This window comes from Chlorocebus sabaeus, chromosome 25, assembly GCF_047675955.1.
Source record: "Chlorocebus sabaeus isolate Y175 chromosome 25, mChlSab1.0.hap1, whole genome shotgun sequence".
NCBI classification, from domain to species: Eukaryota; Metazoa; Chordata; class Mammalia; order Primates; family Cercopithecidae; genus Chlorocebus; species Chlorocebus sabaeus.
Window position 1 is genome coordinate 62,695,027 of NC_132928.1, and position 23,980 is coordinate 62,719,006.

General features: G+C 41.4%; 1 protein-coding gene across 4 annotated transcripts in view; it reads left to right on the forward strand.

The window, feature by feature from the left end:
• ILDR2 (immunoglobulin like domain containing receptor 2) overlaps positions 1-23,980 on the forward strand; it is a 61,639-nt gene that overhangs the window by 20,443 nt on the left and 17,216 nt on the right. Inside the window, exons 4-6 of one of the 4 annotated variants that reach the window (XM_007989675.3) lie at positions 14,830-14,886; positions 17,634-17,780; positions 18,892-19,068. The exons of 1 other annotated variant lie outside the window; for it this stretch is intronic. In XM_007989675.3, coding sequence (XP_007987866.1) covers positions 14,830-14,886; positions 17,634-17,780; positions 18,892-19,068 — 381 coding nt within the window. The remainder of the gene's footprint in view (positions 1-14,829; positions 14,887-17,633; positions 17,781-18,891; positions 19,069-23,980) is intronic. 2 more of the 4 variants (XM_073011823.1, XM_073011822.1) reach the window with 2 other exon arrangements.

The window sequence follows — 23,980 nt, forward strand, 5'->3', positions numbered from 1 at the left end:
ATAATTTGGTCCCAGTTGTTCTGCAAACATGGGGAAATGAATAGAGTGAAAGCTTTGTCATCTGAGGATGTGTTAAAGTGTATGAAGGGCAGTCCTCTGGATCAAAACATGCAAAGCAACTTGGGCAAAAATGCTATTCTCAAGGAAAAAAAGAGCCAGCAGCGGAGAAGTGAGTAAAACAGAAGTTCAGATGACAGTGGTCGCCAATTATGGGAGGAAAGATGAAGAAAAAATATCAGTATTAACTCTAAAGGAATCATAAAGGAAAACTTACCGAGGCTGCAAATCCAAACTCGTTGCAGTAGAAGCAGCCTGTCCATGAAATAGAGGCATGCTGGGGCTCTTGGTGGGGAAGAAACACATCATTCTGTTTTGTTCAACATTAGACATGTTCAAAGCATGATAAATTTGTCATGGAAACTTTTTAGGGCAACACTAGCTGTGTACTTATTTAAACGGGTTAGTTTGAAATCTACAAAAAATTTTTGAGTCCATAAAGCACTGTATTTACTTTCCAAATACAAAATTCTGAGTCTTTTTTGTCTTCACACCTCTTTATACAATATTTCAAAATGCTGTCACAGTTGTAAAATCTCTTATTTTGGGATTATTTCATCCTACTGGCCTAAGTATTCTTTTTATGTGAGACCAGAAGAGCAAGCTGATTTCTGAGTTCATTCCTAAGGAGATGAAGACCTCTGTGGGAAGATAACTGGGACCCACAGTTTGCTAATTATAATGTTCATGAACCACTGGTTCAGTCATTGAATTTTATATGAGGGATGATTGGAGGATTTGGTCTAGCAAAAGTGGACTTGGAACAGTGGGCATGAGAAGTGTCTCCAAATATCTGAAGTGAAATTATATAGAAGACAGAATGGAAACATACTCTGTCTGGCTAGATAAAATGGAATCAGGAGTGGAAGTTACAAAGGAAAGGAGTCTATCTCAGTGTAAAAGAAGAGCTGGAGACTTCTAACATTAACAACTGGAGACATCTAAAGATGGAATAAGTGTTCTCAGAAGTGAGTTCTATGTCTCTGGAGGTACTTATGCACAGGAAAAGGTATTCAGTTAAGTTACTTTTGAGCTTTATTTCTATTCTAAAGTTCTTGGTTTAAAAAGCAGATGAACATGATTGATGTGACTCCCTTGATGAATAAGAAAATGATCTCCCAGGAAATCAATCCTCATGACAGAGATAAATGGAGAAACAGGTTGGTTATAAGAACATACAGGGTGATTGATGTTCATTCACAAGGAACCCGGAGGAATAAACTGTGGTCTTTTGCAGTAGGTCAGGGCTAAGAGGACTAATCCCTCAAGAGTGAAGAAAGAAACTATTGATGTTGGCTTGAAAGAGTCAACTGCTGTAGCTTTTCTTGGAGATGATCACAAAATGGGGAGCAGAAAATAGGTTGGAATTACAGAAGATTAATTAGTAAAGAAAGACGGGTTAAAGATATAAATTAGAGGCAAAGTTAAGAAGAATTTGGTTTCTTCATTATACTCAGAAACATGAGGATGAAAAAGTTGACGGAGCAAGATTGTGAAGTATCTTATATGCAAGACTAAGAAGTTTGGACTAGATTCTGAAGACTTAGGGGAACCAGTGAAGAAATCTTAACAGAGGAATCAGATTAGATCTTAGGGTCAGAACATTTATTAGCAAGCAGGGTAGGTGAAGTTTCTGTTGACCCAGTTTGGTCAGTTGTCCCCTGCTTAGCCTTTTGAGGCTGGGGCTCTTCGTGGTTACTTTATCAAGAAACAGAGAAGAATTAATTCACCTAAGTAAATTAAGACACTGTTATGTAAAAGAAGAATAGATGTGGCATGCCAAAACAACAATGTGTGTCTACCGGAGGATGCCATTACTACATCTAGCACTAATGCTAATGTACACTGAAAATAAGTTGTAGTTTATAAAATTGTTCTGTAATAATCTTGTAAGGTAGGAGGGCGGGTATTATTTTCCAAATGAAAAAATTGATGTCTATGTTTTATGACTAATATCCCAGTTAAAAAAGTGTCATCGATCAAACTGAAGTGTTTTGATTCCTAACCTTATCTCCTTCTGCAATACCACATGACCTGTCTGTATGAAGAAGCTATAGAATAAGCTATGTTAAAAAAAATAGGGTTACTGCTTGAAGCCATGGGTAATGATTGTTACTTGCTCCAGGTTTGCTTTAGTATTTCACTTTATTTCTTAGTCAAACTGCCCATAACCATTGACCGAAGCTCTGACTTCAAAGGCATAGTTGTTATTGTCTAGATTGCATTCCTTCCCACTGAGCATGACTCACCCCTCCTTCCTCTCTATACATCTGAACCATCCACAAATCACTATGGATGGCTCTTTCAGTGGTTTCAGAAATATCCAAAGACATGTGATTCACAGAAATGGGAGAACAACCACTGATTCAACATTAAACATGAAAACTATACTGAACACCCTTTAATGTCTTTTTAATGATTCAGAAGGTAAAGTCATTGTGAAGTTGGAAATGCATATAGTGTTTTGGTGCTTTAAGATGACAGTGACAGGTACCTTAGAAATATTTAGACAGTCATTTGGGATCCTAGGGCCATACCAGCAATCACAGAAGATGGGAGTGTCCAGAAATCTGCCATCCAAGATTAGAAATTTGTCTAGGATCAATGGTAAGGACAGGCTGTTTATAATCTGGAACCATGCCACTGTTTGGATAGGAATAAAGTTCCCTGGGGCATCTCCAGCTGGCAGGCAAAGGACTTCACCATTTCAGGAAGGCTCAAACAGGGAAGTTATTTTAAAATCTAAAAGCAGCTTGCCTTGTTCTTATGTCTTTCGATGTACAATCTGAGGGCTTGACCCCTTCTTTCTGATGTCCTATGTGGTAACTTGTTTTTTAAAGGCCTTTAATTAGAAAAAGGGGAAAAAGGCCTAGGAGGAAATGTGACTGGATGAACACCCCTGCCTGTGGCCCAAGAATAGAATAAGAGGATATGACGGAAGGGGTGTTTAGATTCACCCTAAGGAAGACGTTCGTGATGGTAAATAACAGTTTTTGGAAACTATGGATGGTTGAGGGAAATTATAAGAAACTCCTTGTCTGATGAACTTTTAATATGGAACAGGTTATCTTGTTGGTGATATTATGATAAACAAGATGGTTTTTCAGAATACTTTCTATGATTTTGACTTTATTTAAAAGATCCACAGATGGCAGAATTAATTCTGTATTGAGGGTGATACCTCAAATACTGCTGTTTTGTGTTGTTTCAATATTGTTTCTGTTTTAGAAAAAAAGATACATGCTTATTATAAAAATTTCAAACAAAACAGAAAAGTATAAAAGAAAGTATCTCCTAAAGATCTCACTATCCAAAGCTAACTGTTGTATTTTTCAGAACTCTTTTATTGTAAGGGATAGAGGCTCAAACTGGCTTAGGGGAACTCTGGTAACAGATAATTTGATTTAGGTAACAGATAAATCCAGGGGTATCCCTAGCTTCAAGCATGGCTGAGTCCTGGTTTTCAGATTATGTGTTAAAGAATCTCTGTCTCCTTATCTCCATCTCCTGGTTCTGCACTGTCTGTGTTGGCATCATTTTCAGGCAGGATCTCTCTGCATGAGGCAGAGATGACGGCCCCCAGCAGATCCACCCTTCCATGGTCTTTAGCACCTTCCATCTCAAGAGGATAAAGTGCTTCTTTCCCCATAGTTTCAGTAAAAGTCTTGTTGTTGGGGGTGGCCTTTGTGTGAGAGGACTGTACTATACCACCAACCCCAACTGAACCCTATGAACTGAAGGGAAAAAGGAAAAAGAGTAACTTCCTAAAGAAAACTCTGGCAATTTGTTTCCAAATGAAGAGAAGAATGTCAGGCAGGCAAATAACAAACATTAACATTTTGGGAAATTCATCCATTTGTGCTGCTTTGTGGTCCAAATGCAATGCTAATCCCGGAGGCCAGAAATAGGTATGCTCCCAGCAGGTCCTTGTGAGTAGGCGCTCATTTGGGATTGATTCTTCCCCACAAATGTAAGGCCACAGAATTGCCTTTGTTTTCCTGTCACGCTCCTGGTTTTCCTTCTATCCCTTCCTGTGATTTAACCAGAAGTACAGTTATATTACGTAGATAAGGGGTAAAGGAATGGGCAGGTGTGTGTGTGTGTCTGTGTGTGTGTGTATATATATATGTATATGTATATATGATCAAATTACAATACTGTGCCTGAAATTGTTATTCTGCTTTAAAATAAACTTCTCCGTCCACTAGTATTAAAAAGCCATTAATAACCTAATATAAAATCCGTCAATTCTTGCGAGGAGACGTCTCAGAATTCGCGATTGACTTTAGGGATGTTTGATGGGAGTGTGTGTCTTAAGGCTATGCAGAAATGTCCCCACACCCGCCCCTGTGTTACTGCTGCCTCAGTTTGAATCCTGTCCACCCCCCACCCCTCTGACTTTAGTTCAGTCTCTTCAGAAAGGCTACTTGTTGCCAAAGCTTCCCCTCCCTCCTTCTCGTCCTCTTTGCCAGCCCCAGCCTGGTGCTGCTAACCAAGGAGATTTGAAGATTAAAAGGGCCTCAGCTCCCAGAGTTCCCATGGCAACAGCCTCCTTGGAGGTCTTTGTTGCCTGCTAAAACTTTGATCTCTGAGAGTGGCTGCTGCTGTTTCTTTCTAAGATTTACAAACAGAGGAAGAGGGAAAAAGAATTGGGGAAGAAGGAAGGAAAAGTTTACTCCTGGCAGAAGGGAGAAAAGGAATTAATTACAGAGCCACACTTTCGCCATAAATTTGGAGGCTACTTCTTTGGAACATCTTTTGACTTGAGCTGTGCCTATATTTTCATTTGTAAACTCAATTATGCATCAGATATGCTTCAGATTATGCATCAGTAGGGTTGATTACCCCAAAGAAAGCAGAATCATCCTTTCTATCATCAGCAGACACCTGTGCCTTCAGGTTTCCAGAACAGCTGAAATAACTCCATAGTTTCACATGAGAGACAGAAAACAAGTGAGTAGCGGTTTTTCAGGCCTCAGCCCCACTGCCTTTTCGCTCAGCACTCTCTCCTAGCTTTGGTCTGCTCTGCCCTGAGCTTACCTAGATGCCCCTGCTGGTCTTGTTTTTAAAAAGAACCAGAAAAAAAAAAATGCATTGAAGGGATGGAGGCGAGGGAAGAGCCAGAAAAGTTAGCCAAATGTCAACTAGAATCTGATTCTGGTTAATGACTGCCAATAACCTTCATTCTATTGAATGAAGAGTGGCGTAGGGCTTGTGGTTCCTTCAAAGATGTGAGATCATGCCTTTCATTCTTTGCAAGAAGCTTCCTTTGGCCTTCAGACCTTTCTACTCCATAATCTCAACTTTGCTCTTTGATAGGCACCATAGAGTGGAGTCAGTTTTGCTTCAATTATGATTTGTATTTAAATTATGATTTTAAAAAATGATTATTTTTTGCATATTATATCCCTAGCACAGTGAGGATACAAAACAAAGAAATGACAGTGTCTTGTCTCTATAAAAATTACTGTCTTCTGGTGAAGATAAAAGGTATATTTCTGAAGCAGTTAGAGAACAATACAAGAAAACATTAAAGCTGTATTTGGATATTAAATATGTAGGCCATTGATTCTCAAGAAGGGGCAATTTTGCCTTTCCAGGAGATGTTTGACAATGTTTGGAGACAGTTTTTGGTTGTCACAACTTACGGGATGCTGTGGCATCTAGTGGGTGGAGACTAGGGAGGCTGCTAAGCATTCTACAAAATGCAGTGCAGCTCTCCCATTCCCCAAAGGAAGTATCTGGCTCCAGATAGAAATAGTGCTGAGGCTGTGAAGAGGATCTTGACTGAAGGTCTCTCTGGATGTTGGATAAAGTCCACTGTGAACAGCAGAAGCTTCGGGAACAGGCAGCCCTGGACTCAGTGCAGTAATATGAACTTGGACAAGTCAATGTCTATGAGCATGGGTTTCCTTAGCGGAATAAATGGGGAGGGGTAATAAAATGTACACGAAAGACCTATTGTGAAGATTAAATGCACAAAGAACTTAGTAAATGTTAGCTCCCTTCTCCCACCCCTTACCACTCCCCACACCACATCACCAGCGTGTCATCCCTAATCTGAGGGAACCCTCTTTAGGGAATTCTACATTTGGGGACTCCTGCTAAAGAGCCGATTTTCCCTTAGCCCATTCCACGGGCAGAGGATTTAATGGCTATCTGTGAATTGGCAATCCTATTGCTAATAGATTCACATTTTCTCAATGACATCTGTACTGTGTTTTGCCAGTGGTGACCCTAATCAGCCCAGTGGAAATCTTCCTGCGAGTGGATTTGAAAGCATTCTGTCTCAGCATGCTATCTTTTGGTTGCTGTTGGAAGCCCCCATTTCTCAGTGGATGACCCTTAGTTAATTGCAGGGTGTTTACTGCCTAATGTAAATACAAGGATTAGGTCACACAGCCCAGGCCATTTGATGAAGTCTGAAGGGGTCTGAAAAACACTGAACTTGGATTAGAATCTGGGTGGGCTTGGGAAGACTTTAGATAGGGTGACTTTACAACTTATCATCCAAACTAGGATACTCTTGAGAATGAAAAGGGTGGACTTAATAATTTCTGGCAAGACAACAGGCATAAACCGGAACTGTCTAGGCAAACTGATATGATGGTCGCGCATCTTTAGCTGCTGACCACCTTGAAGGGTCTCCCATAGATTGAAGAGAACAGAAGATCCATATGGCTGGAGGGGAAATTAGTGTCGGCTCACCTCCACCTGCGGAACCCTGCTGCCAGCTGGCATTTCGTTCCTGGGGACCTATGTATGTGCACATACATCTCCATTCATCTACATACTTGAATCGAGCAAAGGGGCCCAGCAAAGAGATGGGGGGTTGACGTAATAGTTGTTTTCTGAAAAATTTGCCCTAAGATTTTTGAACCGTAAATGACGTCGGTCGCGGCCGTTCACTGCCCTGTGTTAAGAGAACAAATGCGGTCTTGCAGGCGCTATTTCCCCTTCCCTAAGCCCCCAGCCACCCCGGTCGTGCCCACCGCCCCCTCCTCGCCGCCTTTATTCCGCCTCACTATTTTTGCTTCACTTGTTGCTCATCACTGTGGGAGGAAACTCGGCCTTCAATTAGCGCGCATTCCTGGCGGCCCGCGGTTGCCGTGGTTACCCCGGGCAGGAGCCGGAGCAGCTGGGTCAGCTGCATTGTAGTCGGGTGGACCCGCGAGGGCCCGAGCAGGGGAGGAAACGGGGGCGGGGGGCAGGCGCGAGAGTGGGTGGCACCGAGAAATCGGCTCAGCCCCTGGAAAGAAAGAATGGCAGCTCTTGAAAGCCGGGCAGGAGACAGTGTCCCATTTTTCTCCAAAGCCAGCTGCCGCTATTCATGCGTGCAGGTTTGCGTTCACACGGGGGCTGTGCCTCCGACTTTGCTGAATTGGCTTCCCATGAGAGGATCTGGGAAAGGCCCCATGGCCAACCCCTTCACACTAAGGGGGCTGGCCACGGAGGAAAGGGCAGGAACTCTGACAGTTTGAGACGTACCAAGTGTGTGCCCCTCTGTGTCTGCCTGAGACCGGCAGGGCCTTTTTTGGTTAAAGAAAGTGGCCATTCTTGCTATCTTTTTATCTGTGGTAGTCTGATGGATGGAGCACAGTGACTTCAAGACACTAAGCTGGGCTCCAAGAAACTCACTTTCCCCTTTCCATGACATCCCACACTCCTCCACGGCATTTTAAAGTCTAGCAGTCTTCTGCATTTCACCTCAGGCTAAGTCGACCATGTTATATTTCTAATAATATTTTGTATTCAGTCGCTCTCTGGGGGTGGAGGTTGAATCACTATAGCACTTTGTGAAGTCAGATTACTTTGCAATCATTTTTGTTGTTTATTTGTAGCAACATGGTGAATGCCTTTTAATTAGCTCATATTGTGTTATGATGTGTTCAGTGATCATTTTTTTTCCGGTTGCAACTTTAAAAGGTGCTGAGAATTTCAGTTATCTCCAACATTTCCTACATCCAAAAATTATACTTTAATTACATAAGTAGAGCAGTAATGCCAAAAACATGAACAAATTTCGGGGTCATTGACTATAAATATTAGGAGACTGGAAAGCAGTTGGTGCACATTTCTAAATGAAGGATAAGTGAATGTTTTGGGGTGGTGAGATATTGGGAAAAGCACTGGAATTGGGGTGAGTACACGTGGTTGTTTTCCTGGCTTGATCATTAGTGAATTGTGTGACTTGGGCTAAGATTCTTAACCTTTCAGAGCCTCAGGTCCCTGAAACATAGGGTAGAATATGGACTAGATGACCTCTAAGATCCTTTCTGGTCATAAAATCTGATTCTAGGATTCTGTGGGAATAGAAGTCAGCTCCTTAGGCTAAGCTTGTGACTACCTGCCAAAAACAAAAACAAAAAACAAAAAACCAACCCCAAAGCAAGGAATTTATTAACAGTTAATTGTAGATGGTCCAATACTAGTTATTTTATGGATAGAATTCAGTTTCAGAATTATTCTCCTTTAAGACTATAAAGTGAACTAAAATTTAAAGGACACAGAAAAAGTAAACATATGAAATGCTTAAGAACATAGTTTATAAATATATATAAAAGAAAGGGAGGCTATATCCACATTTGTGATAGATAGTCATAAACTATATTTATTAAATGCATGGTTGCCATGGGAATATAGAATAAAAACTGGGATGTGTGTGCCCTTGGGAAATTTCCAATCTATTTGGGATTCCAAATAGCCATAGAAACAACTTAACACTTAAAAGCATAGCCATAGAAACATCTTTACACTTAAAAGGGCCAGAGAAAGGCATCTGTTCTCCTCAAAGACATAGGAGTGAAACATTTTGGAGGGTTAGGAGCTGACAGAACAGGGGGTGGATACAGTACATCCCTGAAAATGGATCTAGGGCATCTGAGGAAAGCTTGAAAGTGGGATGAAGCTGAGATGTGCATTAAACATAGGGAGAAGAGGGGAACCACACGGAGCTGGGGAAGAAAGGCATTCCTCACTGTCCTGAACAGAAAGTTCATCTGTATAGTGTATTGACAAACCCTAGGAGGACTCCAGCTTAGTAAGTTTAAAGAAATGGAGATAACTCTGCTATCAGCAGTGGTGTCATAAAGATAAAGGAAATGTTATGCTTCCTTTTCCTAAGTTCCAATGCATTAAACAATGTGTTATCAAGTGATTAAGTAAGCAGGTTCTGAAAACAAGTTTGTCCTAAATCCTGAACTTCTGTACCTTCCATTGCAACTTTGGAGGCTTAGAAATGATTAGACCTTGGATTTAAGTTTTAAGAGTAGAGACCAAAACAGTCTTTTTGGTTGAAATTTTTATGTGTATTATATCTCTGTAATGACTTCCTCAAAAATACACTAGGCTGGTGATTCTCAGCTCGTTGGTGTGGGGTAGGGTGGTGCTTCTGTCTCCTTAGATAGCAAGATGGCATTTGGGGATATTCCAGTGACTGGAGAATGCTCCTGGCATTCTTCCCTGAGTTCAGAAGTGCTAAACGTTCTGCAGTATATAGAATAATGCTGCATGAAGAAATGAATAGTTCTTTCATATTTTCATTAAAAGCCTACTTCCACCCGAGGTTGATAAAGTCACTATAATGAGCAGCAAATCAGAAGTCCAACTAGAAACCCTGCTTACTGAACAAGGGGATTTGCTACTGGAAACACTTCAAGTTCCTGATGGGTGGGTGAGGTGCCTCCTCACGCTGGGCTTCTGGAGATGCCAAGCATAGAGCATAGTCCCTGCTCTGGAGGGGTTTCCATCTTGCTAGGGGAGACACATGTAAAAGTAAAGGCACACTGCAGCCACGAGATAAGTGCTTTAGTGCAGGCATGTGCAGTCGTCCTAGGGAGCATAGATGAGGAAGCACCTTCTTAGTGCAGCATTCTTACAGGGCTCTGTCAGAACATATCTCAGTCTTGTGTACTCTATGTGGTAAGGAATTGAACAAAGCAGTTCAAATGCTTATCTGAGCAAAGAAAGTAAGTAAAGTTTGCTTTGAGGGGGCTAACCTACCAAGAAAAAGGTATAAAAAAAACTTGGGGAAATGCCACTAGGACATCATTTGTTGTGAAATGTGCAAAGATAATGTTCTGAATAGAAGTGGGAAACCAGGCAAGGACTAGGTCTCTAGGGAAAGGTCCCATGACCAGACAGAACCTGATGTCAAAAATGCAAAGAAGGCTGATGAAAATTAATTTGGTGGGAAGATTTAATAGGTCTTGCAGCACAGAAGCAGATAACTAAAGCTGAGTTCTGTCTGGGCTAGACTGTGAGTCTCTCAAGTGTCTCAAGGGAACACATCTTGTCCCCTGTGTCTCCACCTAGCTAAATATAAATTTCTTTGTTGAATGAATGAATGATGAGTGAATAAATGAGGGACATTCCAACCGTGAGCTGGTTTGCAGGAATGTGTACAAAGAGTTCAGTTGAGGATAACTTCAGCAGTGGCAGTGGCAGAAAACAACTGAAATGGGGAATTTTATAGGTAAGATAGGTAAGTTATTTTATTCACAATGCATGTTTCTATCCTGATCATTTAATCCAAAGCGTGTGAATGTGTTTAGCTCTAGAGTTTGTGACAGTATGATATGAAACTGGCACTTGTGTGTGTGTGCATGTACAAAGTATTAGTATGCCTGATTTGTTTGGTCTATTCATGTGGAAATTTCTTAAAAGTAATGGATTCTGCAAGGTTTGGGGAAAACTGTTGGAGTGCTTACATAAAAACTGTATTTTCCACTGATAGTTTGAGCTGTGGTTTGAAAAGAGTAAATGTGGCCTTCTATTTGCAGGGCTTGCTTTCCATCCTTTCCTCAGACATTAAAGTGACTTGTAATTGCCACTCTTAAACTGAATCCTGGAAGAATGATAGTGATTCACAAGTGTTGGTAAAGTGCTGCTGAAATCTGGGATGTATTTACTGCAATTGTTTAGACTCTCTAAGATCAGGCCTTCATTGATTATGATAGAAGAAAAGACAAAGCATTTCTAACTAGCAATAGCATTTTTTAAGAACTGTTAGGGAAGAAACTGGAAGTGGAATATTTTCAGAAATATAAGATTCCAGCATAAATCCACTTTTAAAAATGCCTTTAGCTCCAATAAAATATAAGTAATGGTGTAAAACTATAGAGCTTTGCACCGTCTCTGCTGTTGACATGATATATTGGTATTGTCTGCTCTCCCAAAATTCCTACTATGTTTTGAATTCTGAAGATATTTAATTTCGCCCACTTTACTGCACATATCACCTACACTACCCTGCGGCTAACACTACACAGGTGCATTATGGGAAGCCTTCACCTTCTGAAGCATCAGCTATTGACTGTTGCTTCAGGGAGAATGAGAAGCTTGATGTATGTCTTCCTGTTGGAGTGACAAGCTTTGTGAATCACCTGTCCATATGTCTGATACACCCTTTCCTTATTTTAATTTTTTCAATTATAAAAGTAAAAAAAGTCTAAAGTAAAAAATAATGCAAGTTCCTTCATTGTTCTTCCATGATGTCCATTCTAGCTCCCTAGAAGTAAGAAAGGCTAGCAATTTGGTGCGTAATACTGTTGTTTCCAATTTTAATTTGAACATAGGTGACTAGATCTTGTATTTACTATCATTCTGTGTGTGGGAGTAATGTTAGAACACCCTCAAGGTAACCTAAACAGCCTATGGGGAAATGCAGCTTTGTGTTTTACCATCCCATAAATTTATCTGTGTGTGTATACCCTTCAGAGGTTGCAAACTCATGATTTCTGGGCTCTATACAGCCTGCAGACATATTGTGTATGGCTCACCCAGTGTTTTAAAAATAATTGGTTACCAACATTTGAAAATCAAGATATTTCACATAAAATCGGGGGCCTGGAAAATATTGAAAAATAGGATGATCTGAAACACTGAAGATACATTTCTATGGGGGCACAAGTGGCTGGGGTGACTAGTAGCAGCCTCCTAATAACATCTCTAGCTACTCCCTGTTGTATTACATCTGGCCACCTGTACTCATTTGTATTACCTGCTGGTCCCCATAGACATTTGAGTTTTTAACTTCAATCACCGAGTATCAGATTTGGGAACTAAAAGTTATATAAGTAGAATGACCATATAATTAATTGTCCAAACTAGAAGGCTTTGAGAGTAAAAAGGGGTGCTATTAAAAATTACACCTGGACCATAGGCATAATCTACAACTGTCCTAGACAAACTAAGATAGATGGTCTTTCTGTTTATAAACTACTCTATTCAACCCCTTCATTTTACTAATGAAAAAACTGAGACCCTGAAAGGGAAAGTAATTTGCCTGTAGTAATCACCAAGTGAGGTAATGATAAAGTTGCCCTAAGTACTCTGACTCCCAGTCCACTGCTTTTTCCAATATAACATGCTTTATATAATATGTATGAGCACCACATCCTCCTTGAATGTATGGATTTTTATAGTTAATTATCACAGTCCGTTTGCTATGAGAGCCCACAAATTGGTAGCTTATATCATCAATAACATTTCTATCATGAATTTAAGTAATGATTTGGACCATAGCCTATCCAGAGATGTTTAAAACATTGGTAGTCTTGAGAAGTGGAGAGTAAACACTAACAAAGTTTCTGATTTTACAAGATACACCAAGATACATATTTACAAGTGCTAATTATGCAGATTGAAAAAAACACAATAAAAATCCATCAAGTACATATCTGATCACTGGATTTTTAAAAATCAGTATATATTGACTTCTTGATCATTGATTGTTGCCTGGTCTTTAAGAAATCTCCAGGAGTCCAAATTCCCAAATCTTTGACTAGCTGTTTATTACCTTGTTGAGTTTCCAAGAGATATTTTTATAGAGAACACTCAGAGGAGACCAATGCATGCTGTCTCTTAATCACTTTCTCAAACTTTGGCCCCAAATCGGTACTAGTTTCCTACCCTAGGGAACTGCGTAAGCCTTAGGGGCACCTCTTAGTCTTTTATGAAGGCTTAGGTCAAAGACTAGCCTGAGAAGACACCTTTTTCCAATGTCCCACTTGACTCCTACTTGTCCTTCCAAGAGACCTTGCAAGCAGCGGAGCCATCTTACCATGTCACCTGCATGAGATGGAGGACAGAAAAAAGGAAGCTGTATTTGCCAAAGCCAAAAGCAGAGTTAGCCTAAGTCACCCATCCCATAGTTCCTTACCTTGGAATATACTCTGGTCTCCATTATTTTTTTAAACATGTGACCATCACCCACATAGACTAGGACACATGTTACCACACTGGCCTTGTAGAGTTGAGGAGAGCCAAAAAAAAGCGAGCAAAGACCCCTGTACTCCACTCACTAAATCTTGCCCCAGCTCCGGAATACTTCCCTAGTGTCCTGGAGGAGCCCCTTTTTCTTTGACCTTTGTCAGAGCTTCGTTTCTGTGGGTGGCTTGATAGAGGAAGGGACAAGTGACCAACCATGACTTTAGATTTAAAATATGAACCACACACATGAGTAACCTTTTCTCTAATGCACCTCAGTAAACTTTAATATGAAGGAGTTGTTTTCTAGATGAGCCATATCTATATGCATGAAACAGATTGCCAGAGCTGTGCTGTCCAATAGCAACATGTGTCTACTATGTCCTTGAAATGGCAATATTTTGGTGATAGTCACATAAGCTAAAAATAGTATCACATTAATTTCCTTTGTTTCTTTTTACTTTTTATTGTACTTCCTAGAAAAGCTAAAATTATCCACATTGCTTGCATTATATTTCTGTTGGATGGTGCTGTTCTAGAGGTATATGTCAGGTACCTAAATGAAGTAGAATTTAGTTGCATGTTTAGGTGTTACAGTGACATTTTACCATCATCACAAGTCTGAAAGAGGGAAATTTGCTAGTTGTTTGCAGTACTACTAGTTTATTAGCAAGGCTTCAGTGTGGTAGAGATATAATGTCAGGGGAAGAAGTTCATAACAGGACTTCACCTTGATATGAGAACATGATGAAAGCATTCATCATGTCTCTCTGTAAATCAGTCTAGTTTTAAAATGGACTAATCTGCTCCCTTACGTCTTCCAGCCTCTTGTTTCCTGCACAGCTCTTTGCTTCCCAGAGCCCCTGAGGGGCACCTGTTCCAACTCCAGCTTTTAAGTTTCTCTGCCATATTATGCAGAAGGCACTTGGGTCCATATAATGCCAGCTGTGGGTGCCATATGGAAAAGCCATACCATCCACATATGTACAGTGTATTTCAGAAGCCAGAAGGAGTGTAGAGGAATGTGTAACTGATCTAGTTTTATCTTTCCCTTGCCTATGAAAATTTTAATCATTGAAATATCTTTAGGCCACAAATAGAATCATGTAGTGAGATAATTCTGAGTTAAAACCAAATATGTACTTTTGTTTTTATATGGACATAGGACTGTGTATGGATGTATGAAAATGTAGATTGAACATTTGGATACAGACGGGCTTGACTTTCCAATGAAGTGTATGGAGACGGATGTATAAATGAATGGAGATAGTGTATGTCAGTCTGCTCAAGCAGAGATTTCCTCCTCCTATAAATAGTTGGAGAGAAAGTTCTGTTTCTGCTTCCGCTTAGTTTAGGTGCAGAGTTCACTTAGATGGCTGCCAAAGATTGAGAGAGAAAGTCATTGTCTTGTCTCAGCCTAGCTTTGGTGATGTGCTTCTCATACCACAAAGAGCATGCACTAATGGCCCCACGTATGGATGGTACCAACTGGAACCAGGCTTTAGGCTATGTTTTCCTTTGGAATAACCACTTTCCTTCTTCTTTTCCTTCCACTTCTTCTAGGCAGGACAGGGCTGCTTGCTGATCTCTTGCCCAGTTTTGCTGTGGAGATTATGCCAGGTATTCGGTCATTTAACTCTTTATTTGCTTGATTTGCTGTTATTCCATCTGTTTTGCTTCTGCATTAGTCGCTAATTGCTCCTTTAATTTATTTCCACATTTGTCTGTATGTCTCTGATCTTTTCCAGGATTAACTAAACCCACTGGAAGGACTTTTAAATTGCATTTCTTCTGTTACTAGGCCTTAAAAGAATAATGATAATTAAAAATAGGCTGAGATGGCAACCTAGTCCTTCAGTGTCAGGCATGCAGGCTCTTTGGCAATCTCCATGCCCATTTCAGTATTTCAGCTGTACCCATATACGTAAAAGTATTTTTAATAGAATCAGTATTTATCTGCCTTCCTTATTTCCTAAGTTATATGTTTACCGATTCATTATTGTACAACCATGTTACTCTGAATTGCCTTTTATAACATCATCAAACTTTTTTTCAAACCTTAGGAAAGCTATGTACCCCTCCTCCCTTGAAAAATACACATTTGCAGACCTACATCACTTTATACACAATTTCAGGGACTTACTAGTCCCTTTGAGTCCCTACAGGTCCACAGACCATATGTGAAGGACATCTGGGACAAATATGCATCTCTGTCTTTTTATGTACCTTCAGTTGAATCCACCAGCCTAGACAAGCCAACATCAGTTTGGTGCACCTTTATGGTCTGCAGTTGAGGGAGGCACAGAGAGGAGCAAGAATGAACTGTGGGGAAGAACATATCTAAACTCAAACAGTAGGAAAAGGGATGATTTAGTCTTGTCTTGGAGGGTTTCTGCCAGAGTTTTAAGAGCAACAGAGATACAGAATATCCCTGGGTATTGGTTTTTAGCTTAATTCAAATTTTTAAAAACATCCAGAGTCTTCACCATTGAGCTTCATGAATTATTCTTCTATGAATTCTAGTCCCTTTCCATTAGGTGACCAACCCAAACACAGACGTTCTTTTTACTGATGTTGCTCCCAAGGACACAAATGTATGCCTCTTTGTAATCCCTTTATCCAGAATTCCCTCCATTTGTAAGCATTTGTTCATCACAAAAACAATGTTACATTGCAGTGCTTGAAACTAGCTGTTACATCTCCCAGGCTGTTACATCTCCCAGTCTCCAGAAAGGGTTACTGTGTTTTTCCTAGCTGGCCATATAGGACTAAATTTCCCTCCCTTTGATTCCAAGAATCCTTTCACAGATAATATTCTTTTGTTTCTCACATATAACTTTCCAATCTTATCCTTGACTGCTTGACCCAAGTTGTAGCCACCACTTCATATAGCTCATCTAAACCTAAGAGCTCATATCTATCTCAGGCTACATTACATTATTGTGTTGTTACTAAGGCTTAGGCCAAATCTTCTGCTATCGATTGTCCTTGGCATGAATGTTCTCCAGGCCACTCCAGCCAGGCACAAGGCCTTCCCATTCAAATTAAGAATGTATTTCAGAAAGATTAGTGAGGAGGGACATTCAGGAAACATGTTGTTTGTTTCCTCTAAACAAAGTCATTTTGTTAACCATTATTATACAACCCATTATTTAATTAAAATATCATATTCTCAAGCTCCCAGCTGAATGTCCATTTAATTGAAGGAATATTTAGTAATCAAAATCTAAGAAAAATAATGTGTGCTTGAGGTTCATTTGCAAAGGGATTTGGGATAGATGGCTTTTAACCCAAATGAATTGCTTTAGTCTTTTTGTCTTTTAAAGGAAAGCATGGCTCTCCCTAGTCTGTCCAGGTCTGCAGGGGGAAGTTGGGTCCTGTAGCCAAGTCTCTAAAGTATGATGCTGAGACAAGTCACCTGAGGACCATAGTCATTTTTATCTAAGCCACTTGCAATTTGTTTCCTTTCTTTTAATCTTTTGGATGGGCAAATGAAATGGAATTCACATTCAGCTTCTGGCAGAGCTGTGAAAGAGGCAGAGTTAACAAACATACCCAGATATACATGTCAGCCTTGCCATTTATCCAAGCTCAGAGCCACTTGAGCCCTTGGCTAGGTTGGCTGCCTAGTATGGATACAGCTTAAGTGTGATCAAACCAAACTCATTATCTGTTCATGGGGATAGTGTCTTCTCTATGAAGGCCATGTCTGTAGTTTTCTCTAGCCATGGATTATTGTCCTGGTATAAGCAAAAGGTTTGGATCTCAGCACTGGTGCTGAGTACAGGAAAGGTGTTCTGGGGGCAATCAGCAGGGAAAGCAGGTGAATACATTACATAAGGGGCCTGGAACCACCTAACTATAAACTAAATCTAGACCCCTAGACATAGAGACCGTTTCCTCAGGACTTAGACTTTTATAGAGAGGATTAACTTGACAAAAAAAAAAAAATAATAAGTATTCACAGAACCCACCACTTCATGGCCCAACAGACAAGGTTCTCCCTCCCCCCAGCCAGGATTCTTTCAGCTCTGGTCCCATCCTGGTTCTGATGCTACAGTCAGTAGTGTAAATCCTTTCCCCAGTATAGGACTCTGAAATCCCCACATTGTTTTGTGCCGGTTATTACATGTGCCCAGTGTAACATAGAAAACCTTCTTCCCTCTTCTCCATTCCCCTGGACTGAGGGTCTGCACTTCTCACTCTCAGAGTTCCTCTTGAGTGTTGGGTCTCTGTCTCCTGTGAAGTGATGCTTTCTTCCCTAGGTCCCTCCTCCTCTCCCCCTTTCACTGGGAGATGCCAATCAGAGTGCACCTGCCCTGGAGGTGGGCTGCCTCGAGTGTGGATTTCTTTGTGCATCCTTCCAGAGTGGGTGTTTGTTGGCCTGGTGCTCCTGGGCGTCTTCCTCTTCTTCGTCCTGGTGGGGATCTGCTGGTGCCAGTGCTGCCCTCACAGCTGCTGCTGCTATGTCCGCTGTCCATGCTGCCCAGAGTCCTGCTGCTGCCCTCAAGCCTGTGAGTACAGTGACTGGTGGGGAGACAGAGCAATCGAGAGAAATGTCTACCTGTGTCTGACAGCTATGTGCGCTGGGTTCTTCCTCCACCTCCTGTCCTGCCACCCCCAAGATTGGTCATTCCAGACTCTTCTCCGCTGGATGCCCCTGGCCTCAGGGATGACCATTCTCATTTGCCTGTTCACCTACGTACACCTGTCCACAATTCTTATCCATACCTATCACTCCATGCATTTGGAATTCTCATGGACACTATTGATAAAATGGAAGGACAGGTTTGGCATGGTGCGGTTGTGGGGTAAAGCTGTTCCCTCTCCCTGAGGCATTCAAACTAGAGGAAACCTTCTCTGGTCATTCCTTTCCCATGCAGAGAACCTCCTTTTTATATAAAAAGAGTGTGCAAACTGTGGCCTTTGGGCACCCACCCTGCCACAGATTTATTTTATGTACTCCCATGATGACATGGGCTACAGTAGGGCCTAGTTCTCATTTGAGGAGTCACAATTTTTACCTTACTGGCCAAGACCATATAGACATTAAGTTTGGTACCCCTCCATAAACCAAACATGTCTTGAAAGAGAGAGGTACACCAGGTATCTTTAGTATCTTCAGGAATAAAGCAGTTTCTAGGAAGAATCAAGTTATTTGCTCTGCTTTTGAAATCACAGAGCAGGGACCATGTGCAAGCCCATTACTTGCTTTCCTTCTCAAGACAAAGTTCAGGATCCTCCTTGAAGCAGCCCTGGGCAGTCCGTGTGCTAGACTGCCTCCAGAGGGGCCGAGGCAGCCTCCAGACAGTGTGGGGAAGAGTGGGCTGCTGCCGTCACTGGGGATGCTGCTGTGACAGCTCCCAGAACCACTTAATTACTTACTTGCCAGGTACTAAACACGGTAATTCCTTATGTCGTTGCTGTTTGGTGGAGCTGGAGGAGTCCAAGGGAGTGGGGGACAGTGATTCTGATTAATCAGTTCAGTTGTAGGAGAACAAACACTCACACATGCACATACACACATCCAGGAGCTCCCTGAAGTGCATCCTCAGGGATTTTTGGTGTGAGGGTTGTGGAGGGTGGGACAACATAATCTCTCTTGCTCTTGATCTCCCTCCACAGTGTATGAAGCAGGGAAAGCAGCAAAGGCCGGGTACCCTCCCTCTGTCTCCGGTGTCCCTGGCCCTTACTCCATCCCCTCTGTCCCTTTGGGAGGAGCCCCCTCATCTGGCATGCTGATGGACAAGCCGCATCCACCTCCCTTGGCACCAAGTGACTCCACTGGAGGAAGCCACAGTGGTAAATGTAGTTCCAGACTGCCCTGCCCCATGCTTGTCTCGGGCCCCTATAGTGGTTCCTTGTTGTTAAGACAGTCAGTTCAGTGATGTGTCTTTGGAAAATAGTTTTCTCCACTCCAGAAATGGGATCCTTCCAGCTATGTCAGATATCTTTTGGGGTACATGTCATGCTTTCCAAGGGCTACAGGACGTTGCTGACCCCTGCCTTCTCCCTAGGCTCCTCAATTACTAAAACTATAAGTAAAGAGACAAGGTATCCCTTGAATGTTGATTATTTGGTTAGCAAATAGTTGTTTCATCCCTACCTACAGGAGTCCACTAGTACTGTGAGGGCCTGCAAGAAGTGTAGGACATGGTTTCTCTGACAAGCAGCATGGCCTGGTCAAGGAGAGAATGGACCTTTATTAGGACAATCAGATGCTAAAGAGTATGCTAAAGACCATCAGTTCAAAGAAGAAAGAGCTAGACTGGTTACAGAATCTTCAGGGAGGAGGTGAAATTTGAGCTGGGCATAGAGGAATGAATAGGATTTAGGGAAGCACATTCAGGGGATACTGAGCACCCCAAGTGGGAAGGTCAGCGTGATGAAATCCCAGAGCTGGGAGAACACAGTGTGAGTATGTGACAGTGTCCAGTTTGTCAAATTGACTGGAAGAAGGTAGAAGGATATGATGGAGCCAGATTGGGGAGGGCCTTGAAACCCCTCCAGAAGATCTGGGACTTGGTGTGAGAGCCACTGTGGGCAGACTCCTGAGGGCAGAGGTGGTACCATGACAAAGGGAGTGGCAAGTGGGAGACAGTAGAGCCAGAGAACATGAGCTAAGGTGTGGTTGAAGTGGTTGAGATATGTGAGCATCTAGATTTTGATGGAGACAATGGAAGTGAAATGTGTGGGTAAAGCTGAGAGACACTTTGAAAGAAATAATGAGATATTGGGGAATGAAGGAAAAGGAGGCTTTAGGATGACCCCAAGTTGTCTAGATCATAGATCATAGACGGAATTGAAATAAGTGGTAAGGAGAGCTGATTTAGTTGAAGGTTACCCCCATTTGAGGCACTATTAACTTGTGGTTATAGGGAGGGGTAGGTAGGAGGTAGAGGTGGAGGGGCAGGGTAGGGTGGAGAGCTGGAGGGGCATTAAAATATAGCTCTTCTGGAGGCATTTGAACAGGATTACAGGGTAGTGAAGGTTAGGATTGTATGTGCTATACATTTAGAAGGTGATTTTTAAATCCCTAGATGTAGATGAGCCGCTAGGGTTGGTAAAACAGACATTTCTTCCCTGGAGGTATCTGGACTGCCTCTATTGTGAAGTGAGGAAGGGTATCTAGCCCACCTAATGAGCTGCCAGTGCCTGATTGTAAAATGAGTGGATATCCTCAGCGAGTAATTAGGATTTGTATTTTTCTCTCCCAGGAGCTATTAGTAGAATTCTGACATCTGATACAGAATGAGTCACAGACTGAGAAGTAAAAGTTAATGATCAGTGACACACAGAGAATTAGAGAAATAAAGACAATGTAGTCCATTTCCATGAAAGATGAAGTGGGCAAAAGAGACATTAGTGGAACTTATACTCTTTATTTGCCCTTTTTCTAATCTTTCTTCCCACCAGAATCCTTTCCCCCTTATTTTTTATTTAATGAGTTATCTTAACAAAACTGTTCTTATATTCACAGAATAGCAAATACTTGCTCTCTCTCGTTTTCTATCTTTCCCCAGTTTCTCTTCGTTGCAGTTCAACCATTTTGGTCTCATTCTGCCATACTAACCAGTTGTAATTAGAAGTGGCATTAAAATAGGAAAATATATTATTTCACATAACAAGAAATGTCAAGGTAAGGTAGTTCCAGGATTGGTTAATAGAACAGTTCAGGTAGCAGCCCTGAAGGACCTAGTTTCTTCTGTTGTTTGTTTTGTTATCCTGAGCACATCCCCTGTCCTCCTCAGCTGGCTCACCTCATGATCTCTTGATGACTGCATAGTTCCGGGTAATTAAGCACATTCAGAGATTGCAAATGGTATTCTCTTCCTTGTACCACTTTTTTCAAGAGCGAGAAAAACTTTTCCAGCAGACTTTCCCTTTTAGTTTTATCGGCAAGAATTGGGCTCATGCCCATTCACAAACAAAATTGGCTTGAACTACTCAAGACTCACCTCTTAGGCCTAAACAACTGTTTACTTTGGAAGTGAACAAAATCAGGGTTCTGTTAGCAAGGAAAACGAGGAAGGGTGGTGATCAGTGTCACTGCAGCTAGTCTGGCCCATGCTGTCATGGTCTGGCTGGTGGAGCCAGGACAGACTTCTTCATGATCCTCACCAGGCATGCTTCTGTACTCATGGTCCCATGGGGAGTGTTAGTGATGGTGTTTGGCTAGTCCTCCTTTAGCCAAGGTGGCTTATGCCAGTGTTCCATGTAGATTATTCTTTAAAGAACATTACAAATGTTAAGAAATGTTAATTTACAAAAATGTCAATTTAGCCTATTTTATATTTATATGCTACTTAAATTTTAGGGTAATTATTTCACAACACTAATTTTTCAGATTACATTTGTACACAATAGTCTTTTGAACACTGTGTGGTTGAAAAGGGCATCTTTGATGAACTATATATAGTATAGCCAGTTGGTTCCCGAATGGAAGAGGTAAGAGGTACTCTAGTTCCTTCTCACATTCTTCATGGCAGCTGCTTGAGACCTTGTTACCACGCAAGAAGACTGCCTGCTTCTGTGCTGCTCTGGATCCATCCCTTTCAGCTTTGTCAAGGCTCTCTCTTTGTTGAATACCCACACTCCGCCCTGTTCCCACCTCACATCTCCATTCTTTTCTTCTTTAGTGACTCCTTCCTGTCAGCATTCAAAATATACTAAAGTCTTTCCCATTAAAATACAACAATTCACAAAAATCCTGTGGTCCTCAGATGTTGCTTTCCTGTCCCTTTACTGTTCTTCACAGCCAAACTCCTTGAAAGAGTTTTGAATATTAAATGTTTCCTTTCCCTCTGCTGTTACCAACTCCCCAGCTCCCTTCCATCTTGCTATTGCTTTCACCACGCCAGAAACCAGCTCTTGCTAAGATTGTCTGATTGCTAAATTTAATGGATGCTTTTCAATTATTACTTCCCTTGACTTCTCAAAAGCATTTGCCACTCTGAGGCGCTCATCTTTCTTTGCCTTTCTCAGCACTGTACTTTGTAATTTTTCTTACCTATCTCCGTGTATGCTGGGTGTTCTTCCACTGTGCATCCTCCAGATGTTCCTGTTTTGTTTGAGGTCCTCTCCCTGGGAAACCTTATTCAGTCCTGTGGCTTCAGACATCATCTATATGCTGATGACTTCTAATCATTATCTCCAGCCTCTCTTTTGCTCCTCAATACCATATATCCAACTTCTGGATCTCTCCACCTGGGTGTTTTGTAGGCATTTCAACCTCAGCCCCTAGGAAATTGAATTAATCTGCTGCTGCTTCACTTTGAACCAGCTTCTACATATCTTATCTCAGTGGATGGCATTGTTGTTCACCTTTTAGCCCAAACCAGAAGCAGAGACTTCATCCTTATCGCTTCCTTCTCCCCCACTTCCATCCCTCATCAATCACCAAGTCCTTTAGATTGTAACTCAAAATAACCTTGAGTTGGTTTATTTTCCTCCATCTCTACTGAAACTGTCCTAGTCCTTGCTGCCATTACCTCCCACCTTGCCTAACACAATTATTTCCCACCTGGTCCTTCCACAGCTACTCTGCGTTGCTCTCATCCATTTTGTTTCCATATCTACCTGTCCTCCACCCATTCTTCATGCAAAAGAATTGAGTAGGCAAGTAGGGTTTTGAAATGTCATTTTCAAAATTAATAAGGATGTGTATCTATATATATGCCTACTGTATGTACACAGAGAATATGCAAATTTTAAGAATCACTTCTCCCACAGCTGAGCTGCTGTCACCTTGGGGGTGGAATCTGGCAGCTGTTCCATCATCCATAAACAGCTTTACTTAGCTTATTAAGATAGGACAGGAAGAACAAGGCTATATCCATGAGTATCTGCCTCAGAGACTTCTTTTGCAAGTTTTACAAGTTGGATTTTGGCTGTAATGGGGAAATTAGCTGAAAACTTCCTAAGCCTTAATTGGGTCAAAAGTATCAGCGAAAATCCTTCAGCAATAAGAATTTTTAAAATTATAGTTTGGCATCAAAGTGAATATCCCAATATCCCCTCTCCGGTAAAATTGAAGTTGGCAAGGCTAATAAATTAGAGGAGGTGAAGTATGTATGAAGAGCCACAGCAACCACAGGACTTGGGCCAGACAACTTGAAAACAGATAAATCACCCATCGATCTTAAACTGAAACATCACTGGGGGAAAAAAGTCATTTTCCAAATATGCTGAACTTTGGCCAATAGTCTAGGACATTTCTTGTTAAATAGTCTAGGACATTTCTTGTTAAAACATCACCATGTGTCCCAGAGAGTTCTCTGATCTTCAGACAAATTACAGATAAAAATCAATTTGACACCATGCTATTTGCTTTCAAATCAAGAAAAATTTAATGAATGCCTACAAATTTTACCTGCCCACAAGGAATTTACAGTCTACCAGGTGGTTGCTGGGGCTTGTAAGTGGAAATAAAAGAGTAAGTAATACGAGGCAGTATATTATAAGATTGATCCATGATGCCAGCTCAGAAAGGAAAATCTCATCCTTGGAGAGGAGGGACCAGGAAAGGTTTTCTGGTGTTTCATATGCTCCTCAGAATATATGTGACATAGAGCCAGATTCTACCAGGATCAGAGCATAGTTTAGTGTATTTGAACTTGTAGCTTATCATTTTTAAAAAGTCCAATAGCTTTTAAAAGGAGGGTTGCCCAGGTTTTTAACTACTGAAACCAAATGGATGATACTCCTAAAGTCA